The sequence below is a fragment of the Stenella coeruleoalba genome, assembly GCF_951394435.1.
Source record: "Stenella coeruleoalba genome assembly, chromosome: 18".
Taxonomy (NCBI): Eukaryota; Metazoa; Chordata; class Mammalia; order Artiodactyla; family Delphinidae; genus Stenella; species Stenella coeruleoalba.
In genome coordinates, this window is record NC_137164.1 from 67,506,703 (window position 1) to 67,520,255 (window position 13,553).

General features: G+C 50.9%; 1 protein-coding gene across 1 annotated transcript; it reads right to left on the reverse strand.

Annotated features, from left to right (window-relative positions):
- Nucleotides 1-3,972: 3,972 nt before the first annotated feature.
- ZIC5 (Zic family member 5) lies at nucleotides 3,973-13,388 on the reverse strand. Its single transcript, XM_079902999.1, has 2 exons — nucleotides 11,335-13,388; nucleotides 3,973-6,667 (listed from the first exon to the last, which is right to left on the reverse strand). Exons 1-2 carry the CDS (start codon nucleotides 12,779-12,781, stop codon nucleotides 6,225-6,227), a joined length of 1,890 nt encoding a protein of 629 aa, XP_079759125.1. The 5' UTR covers nucleotides 12,782-13,388; the 3' UTR covers nucleotides 3,973-6,224.
- Between the last annotated feature and the right edge of the window lie 165 nt (nucleotides 13,389-13,553).

Consider the following 13,553-nt stretch of genomic DNA (forward strand, 5'->3'; position numbering starts at 1 on the left):
ATCCGAAGCTGCCTTAATTAATACCATCTTAACTAGTCCAGCAGCCACCGAAGACAAAGTTGAAGAAAGACTTTAAGGCTGAGTGCCCCTCGACAAGCTCTTTTTCCCCGTGTCATTCAATATTTAATGCACCCGCTACTACTGGTGTTCCTTTCTCAGCAAGGACATTATTTTTTCACGGTGCCCATAGCCAGGGAAAGCCCTTTAGGCAAAGAAAATCAAAATGTTTGTTGTTTTGGATGACTTATAACTCTTGTTTAACACAAGCACTTTCAGGCAAGTATAACAGGCGCAGCCCCCAAAGCAAACAACACAGTTCTTGTGACAGAGTCGGACACAAAAAGCACATTGTCTTGCGGACTACCTCTTTTCTCTGGTGCTAGATGGGGGCCTGTCTCCGAGTGAACACCACGATGCCATTTCACTTTTGAACTATTGTTTTTGAGTTATGCCATGTGGTCAAAAGGAGCGAGAAGGGAGTTGTTTCCAGGCTCATAAGACAAACGAGTTGCCTTTTCATGGAAATCCCCCCGCGATCCTTGAAAACGGGGTTTAAATGTCACCTCCGCCTTTCTAATGGGCACAGGGCTGGAGGCGACCCTTCAAAGCGCCTGGGTGATAAACGACCCTTATTAAATATGGCCGGGGCTGCTGGGAACGTCCCGCGGCCGGCCAGCGCACGGAAGAGCGCCTCTCACTGGAGAGACCGGAGTCTCCCCTGCCTCCGAGAGAAGCCGGGCGGCCGAGGCCCCGGCCCAGGCTCGCGGGTCGGCGTGCGGGTGGGGAGCCCCGGTGAGGGGCGGGGGTCCAGTTGTAAGACAACTTCTTATCTGCCGTCCCCAACACGCCCGTGCTCCCCCATCCCCGGAGACTCGGCGTGAAAGCTTGGTGCGTTTCCCCCTGACTTCTTTTTGTCCGTTGCCTAGTGGCGTCTGCAAGTCTGAGCTGCAAAGTTACTGATTTGCAGGCTGCATGTTAAGGCAGCCCATGTAAGTAATTTCTCCGGGCACCCCAGCAAAGGAGAACAAATCGCTGACAAAGGCGAGCGCGTTCGATTCAGCGGCGTCGTTAAGGCAACCCCGAAGTATTCCTCCTATAATAAGTTCCACTTCAAAGGGTTTCTCATTCAGCGGTGACTGCTTCGCACTTTTATTAAGTCCGGGCTTTTTCACTCGGAGGAATCATCTGTTTGGTTATTTTTCATCGTGTTTATTTTTCACCATTCACACAGTACTTGTATTAAATAAACAAAGAACAATCGCTCTGCAAATAAAAGTACTTAGGTGGGGAGAGAAGGAAGAGGAACTGGGGCTGGGGCGCTCCTGCCTCTCTCCCCCCTCTTCTGACATCACTGACCCCCATCCCCACTCGCCTTTCTCTCCTCCTCTCGTCATTCTTTCTCCTTTCTCTCAAGCTGGGAGGTTCTGAGGGGGAATCTTAACAAAAAGTGGATGGAAGGACATATACATGTATTTCACGTAATACATATACTATTACATCTATGTAATGTGATATGTAATATATATTTCTGATCAGGTGAAAATCGACTGAGCTAACTTGGCGTGAAAGGAAAGGTCACTGCAACTGTATCTTAATAGAGTGTCTCGAATCACTGCGGACCCTCTGCCAGAGACTCCCCTGGCCCTGCCCATTGCCATAGCAATGCCTACGCTCCGTGTGGATGTACCATAAAAGCAGTACTTTGAATTTCAAAGAACATGCCTTTGAACTTCTCCGTGCCTGATTAGGCACTCGCGGTGTGTGTGAATGTGTGCTCCTGAGTGTGCGTGGGCGTAGGAGTGGGGATGACAGAGTATGAGTTGCTGTGAGTTTTTGTTCACGGGAGGGCAAGTGTGCTGGCAACCCCATGGCCGTCTCACCGTGGGCCTCCTTCTCCAACCCTACAGCCCTGGAAGGGTAGGTTTCCTGGACATGAGTCTATTTTGGTAGACTACGGGTGGGTGTTTGGGCCAGCGGGCAGTGTGATGTGACAGGCTGAAAGTATTACGATGTGTCTGGATTGTTTTGTTTCCCGTGTTCAGCTTTCCTTTCCTCTGACTTAAAGTGGTCACTTGAGAAATCAGATTGTCTCCGCAGCCCCCTCCCCACTTGTACTTCCTAGCCAAACTGGAATAACAAATACTTCAGGTGAACATCTCTTGTCCCCTTTCACAGAGGAAGAGATAGGCAGATACACTGATAGATAGATAATAGACAGACAGACAGATACAGAGAGATACACAGATAGAGAGACAGAACCACTGTGGTTTCCAAAAGCTTCCACAAAATACAAGATATAAATGGCAAAATTGCAATGTCACAGATAATTGGGCCTTAGCTTTCAAGGAGTTTGGGCCTCCTCTTTTCCTGTCTCCAGGGCTATCCCTCTTGTGTGGCCATCTCCAACTCCTTAAAAGAATATAATTCCCACCCTCAAGTTCTTTCTCAATACTTTAGATTTTAGGAGCATTAGTTTTACCAAAGAACATCCTGAATGGGGGAAAATATACATAAACTACAAATAATCATGTGTTTGAAGATCCTCCTAGCCTGGAAAACAAAGGTAGATGATTTAAACAATGTTCGCAAGGACCCCAAGGGCCACGTTTTGCCTAGGAAGATGAAGTCTTTGATGATAGCCAACTTAGTGTCAATAAGTGGCTTTCTTTGAGACATATTCAGATGGGAACGTCTTGCTTGCCAATTGCCATAGAAATCTTAACACACCATGAAGATTGTCCAAGCGCCAAGCCTTCCGTTCTGGACTAAATTACTTTGAAGTGGCGCAGGACGAGCAGTGGTCAATTTTAACTCTATAGACTCTGGACAGAGAACGCTGGGAGTGGGAGATTGTGCGTTTTAAAGCAGAAAATAAGAAGGGGAAACTTGTTTTATACACGCTATACAAGGTTCTGCTCATTGTCAGATATCTTTTATCTTTTATATTTCCCATGAATGATTCATGTCTTGGTGGCTTTGTGTCACCCTTCTTTTCACGAGAATCTTCATTAGAGAGCTGCAAGCCTTCCCATTGATTGGGGCCTTCGTTTACGAGTGTTTTTCTCCTTCGTGTGCTGGTTACTGTCACCTGGCTTCAAACAACCCTTTGCAACCTGTTTCACCTTTACTACATTTAACAAACCTGACTTTAAAAAACCGCTGTAACCCTTTGGAGAGCTGTTTATTGACATCACTACCAGTTGTTTTTAACTACTTGCCTTTTATCAGCTTTGTATCAGCCAACCTAAAAACAAGCAAGTGTTCAGCCTTGTTTATGTGGATAGCCAATTGCATTACTTTAAGCCACTTGGGCATTTTGTTGCCATGAAGCTCATTTCTCCTTAACACCTGCCCCAAAATGCTAAGTTACTTATCTCCACTCAACTTCCAAATAAACCACAGTAAAATTGGGTTCTGATCCTATCACCTGATACACGAGGTGTTTGATGCCCACTACGCAACTTCACTCAGGATGTGTTTAACTCCATACCCATCTTAGCTCTGGATTCTGCTTTCATCTTCTTTGTGTCTGGAAACGTCTCACTGTCCCTTTCTCTATCTTTTCCTCGTTCTTTTTTACCCTTTTTCTTTAGAGGCTGGGCAGCAAAGAAATACTAAAATTTGTTTTTCAGCTCTCCACTGATTAGGATCACTAAGGACATTACTAATCTTAACAAATGAATGCAGTAACCCCTAAGATTTATGCTACCATTCTGTGCAACCTGCAGGGCTTAGTCTTCATAAATATACTGTACTTTCTAGATTAGGCTGTAAATTAGACCAAGCTGTTAAAGTATTTCATTGCTTGGGGAGGGTGAAGAAATAAAGAGATCAAGGGAGGAGAACCTTCTGATTACTACATGAGCAACCTGTTCTGTCTGGAAGAGAATGGCATTATGCGCCATCACGTAAAACATAAGCAATACATATGAAGAATACCTTTATTAAATTTTTTACTTCATAATTATTCTTGCTTTCTATTGGAGGTACACATTTTATGTTTTTATTTTAGGTGTATCAGGAACCAATAAATCTGTGGCAGAGAGTTAACCAATGCATGGCAAAATACATAAAATACATATTCCTTTGTTTCATAATAAATAAACCTGTAGCATAATAAAGAATAGTGCAAACTACCATTGAAAAAGTTGTATAAATAAAACAAATTATAAATCAGGAATATTTTGTTCGAATAAGTTTACGATACATAAATTATCCCCCCGAAGTTCATACCTCATCTTATTTTGTCTATTTGAAAGAGCTTTGAAAGTGAATATGAAAATCAAATAAACTTTAAAAATGTAGAATTATTTTATATTCAAGTTTTATGGTCTTTTTCTTTATAAAGGAGGGTCTGCATGTTTCATATTCACCGTAACAATCTGAAGACAACATTGAAAGGCTTTCAAAGTGACAGCACCATGCACTGTACTAGTAATAGAATATATCTATAAACTATATATAATCTCATCAACACAATGCAAAAGAGACATGCAGGAAGAGTCCTGGTTTTCACATTACGTTGTTCATTCAAGTAAGCTTAAAAATATATTTTCCCATTTTCTTTCTTTTTTTTAAAATAAATCGTAGATCATAAATGACAATCTTTCACCAAAATGTATAATATAATTCTTTGGTGTGCTTTGAACTCTTCCAGGAAAAAAAAAGGATGATGTCTGAAAATAAATTAATTCAACTGTACAAATAGTGTTCACATACACGTTATTAACAACAAGAGTACATCAACCACTCACAGCACACAAAACAAATTTCTACAAACCCTGGGAAGGGGGTGTCTTCAGGGTCTCTGAGGATAAATTAGTGCTCTTTAGTATATCTGTATCATGTTTATGATGGACTACGTTTTGCACACGAGATTTGTTGTACCAACCGAAAATAAACTAAGAGTTACTGTCCTAGGTCCTTGACCTTTTTTGTCCTAGCTTGACAGCTCTGGCAAAGGTCACACATTCATCAGTGTTTGGTGGTAACTATAAACGTTTTAAAATTTTTAATATGTATAGCAACTCCCTCTCCTCTTTTAATGTAGGTCATACATTGTCATTTGCAAGTGGGAGAGTTCCGAGTGCTCAGGTGGAAGAAAATGCATTAAAATGCAACTTCCAGCACTGAAAAGTAAAGATGTTTTAAAAGGTCGATACAACAGTATAAAAGAGGGATTGCCCTGTTTGTAAAACAACAGCCTTCCCCCCAAAATAGGCATGTTGCCAACATCACACCTCCTTACACTTGCCTGTTAATTTTGGCATCCCAAAGAACTTATGATCTAAAACATAATCTCTTTATTACACAAGAAGTTTGGACAGAGTAAAGAGGCAGGCTCTGAGATTCCAGATGAAAAAAAAAAGAGGAAAAAGAAAGCACTTGAATTTCTTCTATTTTATAAAATATCACAGTTTCACAGTTGTCTACCGCAGCAGCTTTTTCTTCTCTCCACTGTTGCTGGAACAATCACGGTGGCACAATATATGGAGATGTACTAGGTTGCTGCATCTTTTTTTAAAAACAAACCATACAAGCAGGGTACTGAAGAAGTAATCCTGTATAAAAATACTGTGTTAGGTGAGATCAGTAATAAAAGAGTGGAAATTAAAAATTACAAGTATTAGAACTTAAAGGGTTTTTACAAATATTTTTGGACACAGGTACAGTCCAAGATCTGTTGGCAATGCAGCACGTGTGTGGTTTACAATCAAGAGGCCTTTGCAGAATTAGGGCCCAAGCAGGAGGCAGAGAGGCTCCAGAGAAGCCCATGATGGTGTCAAAGGCGTTCGTGAGGCACTCCAGGAAATGCAAAGGGCCTTGGTGCTGTGTTGAGTTCTGACTTAATGCTCTTTCTCTCACCCTTGTAAAAACTATATATATGGCATTGGCAGTGTGTGTCTCGATTCACTAATCTCTCCATTCATTTTCCATGTGGTACAACCTGCTCTCAGTCCTGTGCCCCTGCAACACACAAGTCCAGCTTGGTTGGGTTTTTTTGTTTGTTTGTTTTCTAAGGGGGAAAAAAACCCAAATATCTTAATTAAATTAATTAAATGTACAAACACCATAGGGTTTCATACTGAATAAATAGGGCTAATTAGACCCGGTGGCAAGTCTGAGTCACGAGTTTGTCTCAGCCTCGGCATTGTCTCAGGTTAGGATACGGTCCAAGGGCTCCCACTCATTGTTGTACTTATTATTATTATTACTAATAAAATCTAATGTATGGTCCGCACGCCTTCAGAGTTCCGGTACATCTCCTCGTCGTCAGACTCAGAAGTGGTTCCACTGCTGGAAGGGGTGTGGAGGTGACTGGGGACCCCACTGGGCTGGCAAACGTACCACTCATTGAGGTTGGTCACCTGAGGGGACAGAGTGCTCGAGCGACTCCTGGTTGGGTCCAGCACAGGGGACAAGGGGGCACCCACTGGAGTCCCCACCGATGAGTAGCCCAGGGGTCCTGGAGAGGGTGGTGGGGACTTGCAGTGAATCTTCATGTGCTTCCTCAGCGAGCTCGGGTGGGTGTAGGATTTGTCACAGCCTCGGATCTTGCAGTAGTAGGGCTTGTCGCTGGTGTGGACGTGGGAATGTTTCTTTCGGTCACTGCTGTTGGCAAACTTCCTGTCACAGCCATCAAATTCACATTTGAAAGGCTTTTCTCCTGCAATAAAACATAGGAAAGGTTAACAAGTGCTTTTCAGAGACCTCTCACCTGAGAGAGAAATCTTAGAGCAGACATGAGGATGCATCTTCCCATCCTCCTGAAGACCAACTCCCAGTCTAACTCCTAATTCCCATGTTCCAGGATTCAACAGGGAAGGGATGCTGCGGGGATGGGCCTGGTGTCCCCTGGCCTGGAGGCTCTCCTTGGACCTGGGCTTGCGAGAGGCTGGATGTCAACCCCGAAGTACCATAGGGGTCGAGGTGAGAATGGCTAGAGCATGGTCCAGGCTCTAACACTGAAATCCAGCTAGGACCCAGATTCCCGCATCCTTGTTCCCCTCAGGGTCTATACACACAAAAATTCAAGCCCATCCCCTGTCAAGATAAATGCTGATAAAATACTTCCAAAGCCACAGCTTGGGTGAAGACCATAAGAAAAAGAGAAAAAAGACAAACACATATTCTCAATTAAAAGTAAACTGGGGGTGATGCAGTAAAATTATAATAATGGCATTTTGTTTCAGAGTGTTCCCCAGGATTTCCCTGATGGGAAAGGAAAGGAAATACACCAAAATCCTGTTCTCTCCAGAAATAAAGACGTCTGTGAAAAACATGATCCCACCACTAGATTTTTTTTATAAGCCTAGCTGGGCAGAGAATAGGCTGTTGCCCTCTTCGTTCTACCAGCTTTCCTCACAACTTGCTGGGCAGTTGAGACCCTAGAGGAACAGAACCTTAACAAACGTTAATAAAGACTACAAGCCTTAGCCAGAACCTGGCATCCCCTGATGGCATAAGCAGACTTCTTATTCTAACACTGTTTAACAACCAAAAAAGATCGACTGTTTACCAGAGTCTCTGGGCCCATTGCCCCTTTAAGCTGCCCTACCCACCCCAGGAGCACAGGGCCTTTCAACACAAGGCCCAAGGTCCAGGTGGTGGAAATGCTCAGTAAGACGAGCAGATATGCAGCCACACTACACTTTGGTATTAAAAAGCAGAAACAGGAAGACAGCAGGTAACTATGAATTTTCCCCCTCCCCTTAGTATCCATGAACTTGATGTATTTGAGTCCATAACTGAACATGTTATCTCATACATATTGTGGTATAATAAATATATTCCTTATATTTAAATGATTTAAAAAATAGAGTTGAATTTCTCTACATTTCAGCAGCTACTCTGGTGACACACAAGATATGGTCTTTTCCTTGGTTTCTGACAATTTATTTTTTAAAAAGCCAAACAACTATTAAGACAGCTTAGTGTACATAAATTTCTGTGGTGGACTTTCCTGTACAAATATTTCAGTGTAATTTTCTCTTTTTTAATTTCATCAATGCTAATTGCTTCAATGCCAGAGTACGTTAGCACATCTGAAAAGTATTCAGATGCCTGGAATATAACATATACTACCTGGAAATACTGCTTTAAAGCAAAATTAAATATTATCATTTAATATTTATAATATATTTATATTATTTAATATACCTCCTGCCTTGGGTCATGAAGAGAGGGAAAAACACAACATAATGCAATGATAATCGTAACCTTTAAAAATTCTCTGTAGAGGGGCTGCAACAAAAACAGTTAACCGAGTTTTATCAAAACACTGGTTATTTGTCCCGATTTCTACATTCCACTTTAAGTTGGCTAATACTAATTTAATATAGCATTCTTCCAAAAATAATTATAATCAGCTTTTCTTCATCATGGAGGTTTAAGTAATTTTATTCACCCTATGCAAATGTGCAATGTTGCTTTTTAGAATTTTTATGTTTCTGCACAAGCCAAGTATCTTGGATTGTGCAGAATAAACGGCTTGGACATTGCTGGCTCCACCACTGCACATGTTGAAAGAGAAGCATTAAGAATCAGACCCAGGGGCTTCCCGGGTGGCACAGTGGTTGAGAGTCCACCTGCCGATGCAGGGGACACGGGTTCGTGCCCCGGTCCGGGAAGATCCCACATGCCGCGGAGCGGCTGGGCCTGTGAGCCATGGCCGCTGAGCCTGCGCGTCCGGAGCCTGTGCTCGGCAACAGGAGAGGCCACAACAGTGAGAGGCCCGCGTACCGGGGCGGGGTGGGGGGGGGAGAATCAGACCCAGAAAAGGCAGATACGGAGTGGAAAGAAAGGTAGAAAAGCAGGGATAAAGGAGAGATGGAAGAAAGTACAAAAAAGAGAAAGGGTGATAGAATTGCCTATTTTTATTCAGGGGGGCCTACGTACGGGGAGGGGGGCAGTTAGCAAATTCTCCCTGCCTAGAAAGGGTGAGAGACCCTAATGTTTACATTTCAGATTCTGACAGAGGGATCACGTCAGAATTTAACTACTTACAGAGTTTTAGAGAGTGAGGGAAGCTACGTGTGAGAACTCGAGTCCAGCCCAGAGGAAGGTTATAAATGGAATTGGGGACACGTGGGTCAGGAAATGGGCCTTCAGGAGTGGCCGGGGATTATTCCCTTTGATCAAGCCGTTCCGGGATCCCGGGTAACCCCCAAAAAGGGAGAGCCTTGTGATGGGGCAGGGAGCCCGGCCTGGCGTTTCTCTGGACACAGTGCTCAGTGGCTTAGCGGCCCAGGGACGGCCCAAAACACCCGGCGCGGGTCTGAGCATCAACGCGAGGGCGCTCTCATCCCTGCCCGAGGGACCCGGCGAGGCCCACGCAGCCGCCGCGAGCCAGGCGAGAATGCAACCTTGCGCACAAGGAACCCGAAAACAAAACGGCCCCGGGTTCCCTCGGCGCCCGGGTCTCCGCCCCCGGCAGCACGCGCGCACGCCCCCTTGGGGCCCGCCCTCGAGGAGGGCGGGAGGCTGCCTGTCCCCGGGGGCCGGAGAGCCGACACCCGGTCAGCTGCCGCGCAGTCAATTTCCAGTTCCTTGCCTGACCCGGGCGGAAACGGCCCTCACCTCCGGGCAGCCCCCTGCCCGCCAAGGGATGATCTACTCCCCTCCGAGGCCTGGAAAGGCGGGAAGGGCCCGAGGTCGCGGGCTCCGCTTTTAGGGGTTCCCTTTGGGGGCGGCTTCACTTCGCGCGCCCCGCGCGTCCCGCTCACAGCCCCAGGCCCCTGTCCCGTCGGCAAGTGCTGGGCACGGGGGCCAGCAGCTGGCTTAGCGGGCCAGGGAGTTTTTACGAGAGCCTTGCGGGACGCTTCCTTTTGGCAAAATCATTAAGTCGGACTGATCCCGATTAGAGAAGAAAGGGGCTGGCAAACGGAACTCGGGGGAAAACGCGCTCCCAGCCGGTCAGCGAGCCAGTCCGCAGGAGGCCTGTCAGGTACCGGCGACAGAAGCAAGGCCCGGGGCTCCAGCCTCGGGCCCCTGGACCCGGCTTCTCACGCAGATCCCCCTCACCCCTCCGCCAGTGGCCTCGGCCCCGGCCGCTGGCCAGGCGTTGCGGCCCAAGCCCGGCGCTGCCTCCTCGTCGTCGCCGCGCCGATAAATCAGCCAAGTAATTACTGAATGTAAACTCTACTTAAGTGTCCTCCGAGGGATAATATTGTCTGTCCCTATAAATCCCGACTGCACTCGCGCTCATCAGCGCTTCTGCCCAGCGCGCTCGTCTGTTCCAAGGGCCACACGGCCCACTGGCGACATCCCACGCCCCAGGCCGCGGCCGTGGCACCCCCTACGGCAGGGCTCGGGGTGGGGACGGGAGGGTTCCCCAGAGTGCCGGGGGCTCCTTCCAAGTCCCACGGGGGGGGGTAGGCCCCAACGACCGCTGGAGACTCTGCAGCTCGCCCTGTCCTCCTCCAAGGAGAACCTTCCTTTAAATGGCCAGAACCCAATTTCTCCAGCACCCTCTAGGGCATGTGTGATAAACTGTGTGACGGCGCGTGTGCGTATAGGTGTAGGTGAAGGTGTGTAAATGAGTAAGTGTGATTGTGTCATCAGGGCACAGGACGTTCCAGAAATGAGGGAGGGGTGTATGAGGGCATATGGGTGTGTGAAGTTGTTCGTGTTATGTGTGTGTGCACATGAACGTGTACTGTGGAGTGTGTAACGGTGGGCGAGTGTGTGTGCGTAGGGGGAAGGTCCCCGGAAGCCCGAGGGCGCATTACTTTCGCATTTTGCACCCCTCCCCGGAGGGACAGGGTCCCCTCTCCCCTCCAGGAGGGGCCACACCGAGCTGGGCCTCGCGGCCCCAATACCGCAGCAAATCCCACGCGCCCCTCGCACGCCCGCTCTTTGGAGCACGGCGACCGCGCGGGACCTGACATCCGATGGGGAGGGAAGAGCCGCCGGGGCGGCTCCGGCCCTCCTTCCCCATCGCCCTCCCCAAGTTCCCGGGGCCGGGCGGAAGGGGGCTGCCGACCGTCCTGGGCGCCTTCCTGCTCCGGCGGTGGCTGCTTCTGCTCCGGGGTGGCGGCGGCGGCGGCTGGAGCGCGTTGCCGGTCCCGGCGGAGGGGCTGCGGGAGCGCTGGAGACTCCACCGTGTGGGAACCCAGCGCGGGGCCTGTGTGTGCTATCGAATTACTTATTCATAGAAAAAAAGGGGGGAGAGAAAAAAAAGAAGTCACATGTCCGGGTTATACGTATGCGAAGAGAAGCAGCAGAAGGAGGGAAAAATTAAGGCGAGCAGGAGGAGGAGGAAGAGAAGCAGCGGCAGAAGCGGCGGCGGCGCGGGAGGCGGCGGCGGCGGCGCGGCCGGGGACAGACACCCACCTGTATGAGTGCGCTTGTGGATCTTGAGGTTCTCGGAGCGCGCGAAGACCTTGCCGCAGCCCGGGAAGGGGCAGGGAAAGGGCTTCTCGCCGGTGTGCACGCGGATGTGGTTGATGAGCTTGTATTTGGCCTTGAAGGGCTTGCCCTCGCGCGGACAGTCCTCCCAGAAGCAGACGTGGCTGCTTTGCTCGGGGCCGCCCACGTGCTCCACCGTGACGTGGTTCACTAGCTCGTGCATGGTGCCGAAAGTTTTGGAGCAGGGCTTGGCGCCGCCGGCCGGGGGCGGGGGCGGCGGCGGCCCGGCCAGCTCCTCGGGGTCGATCCACTTGCAGATGAGCTCCTGCTTGATTGGCTGCCGCATGTAGCGCAGGAAGGCCCCGGCCGCCCCTGGGAGGTGGGGGTGGTGCTGGTGCGGGTGCTGCGCGGGCGCGGGCGGCGGTGGCGGCGCCGGGGGCGGCGCGTGGTGTTGCAGGTGGGGCCCGGGTCCGGCCGCCGCGGCAGCAGCCGCCGCCGCCAGGTTCAGGTTTAAGTTCACGGCTCCGTAGCCATGCAGGGCGGCGGCTGCAGCGGCCGCCACCGCACCGTAGTGCGCATCCCCCGAGCGCGGCGCGAAGGGCGGCTCCCCGCGGCCGTACAGTTCAGCCGCCGCGGCTGCCGCCGCTGCCGCCAGCCCCAGGCGCATCTGGCCGTTGAGCGGGTGCGGGTGGCCGCCGGGGCCTCCCGGCGTGTCGTGCAGCGAGGGAAAGAGCGCCGGGCCCCCGCCGCCGCTGCCGTCCGGGCCAGCGTAGGTGCCGCTGGCCGAGATGAACATGCCGGCCGAGTGGGGAGGCGGGGCCGAGTGCTGGGGGGAGCCGGTGCCGGACCGCTGCTCCCCTCCGAGCGGGGCCCCGTGCATGGCCGCCGCGGGGGCCGTGGCGGAAAGGTCCCTCCGGAGGACGAAGTCCCTGCTGTGGCCTTTGCCGCTGCTGCCGCCGCCGCCACTGTTGGTGGTGGTGTAGCCCGAGAGGCCAAGAGGAGGGGGAGGGGGTGAAAGGGAGGGAGGAAGAGGAGGGGCTGGGGGCGGGGGCGCGAGCGCGGAGGACTGCACGCTACCGCTGCCCCCGCCGCCAGGGTAGGTGCCGGCGCCCGGGTGCGAGACCGAGGCTGCAGCGCGGGCGGCGGCCGCTGGGGCCTCGGGCTGTGCCGGGAGCGCCTGGGAGGGAGGGCTGAGGCCGAACGCGCTCGCCTGGGCCATGTGCTCGGGTCCGAGCGGAGTGATGGCCACGCCGGGGTCAGCGCCCAGGTCCCGAGGGCGGAGGTGCGCGGCTGCGGCGCGGAGTTGGGAGTGGGCGGCCGCGCTGGCCAGCGCCGGGAAGCCTGTCATATTCTGAAGTGGCCTGGCCTGAGCTGTTGCCAAATCCGCTAATCTCAGCGCTGGCGGGTTCCTCTTGCTCAAAGGGGTCTCCATCAGAACTACACAGACTCACAGGCCCTCACTGGGGGGACTTTTTTCCCTCTGCCCGCCTTCAAAAACATGTATATGTTAGGCGCTCTTTAACTTCTTTGTCCTAGCCTCCGAACTCTGCTTATTCCCGTTCCCACTCTGTCCTCCAGCGACTGGCAGAGCAAACACCACATTTGAGCTGCGCAGTGGGACCGAGATTTTGGAAATAGCAAGGGTGGGATTGGAGGGAGCCGCGTGATTGGCAGCAGCCGCGGCTGACCGATTGGCTCCCTTTCAGGCTCAGCGGGCATCCGCCCCTCTGCTCCTGGCCGCCTTCGCTTTCGCTTCGCGCCCCTTCCTCTCCCCGAGCCCTGCGTCCCCGCCTCCCCAGGGATTCCCAAGTTGCACTTGCAGAAAGTTTGCTCCGGGCCTGCGCGCGCAGCGTCCCGCGTTCCCATGACGCGCCTTGCGGGGAACGTGCGCCGGCACGCGGCCGAAGGGCGCCTGGAGGCTCTGAGCTGGGGACCCCCCGGGGAGCAAAAGGCGGGGGGAGCCCCCAAATTCAAAAGCCTTCGCTCACTGCATGCAGCATCCCTTCCTTTGGAAGAGCTCCGGGCTGCTGACTGGGGGAGGAGGGTGAACAGATGTATGACCGTCATCCTACTCGTAGAGGTGATACTAGAAACTTCTTATTTGGGAAGGACACTCAATCTACCGAGCGCTCACAGAGGGCGCACAGACAGTAGATGGAATGAGGAAGGATATTAAAATCCTATTGGTTGCAAAACACCAGGTG

Coding starts and splice junctions, on each gene's coding strand:
- ZIC5 (XM_079902999.1), bottom strand. CDS start 12,781: ATGGAGACCCCTTTGAGCAAGAGGAACCCGCCAGCGCTGAGATTAGCG. Junction 6,668..11,334: donor CCACAAGCGCACTCATACAG/GTGGGTGTCTGT, acceptor GTTTTATTGCAG/GAGAAAAGCCTTTCAAATGT.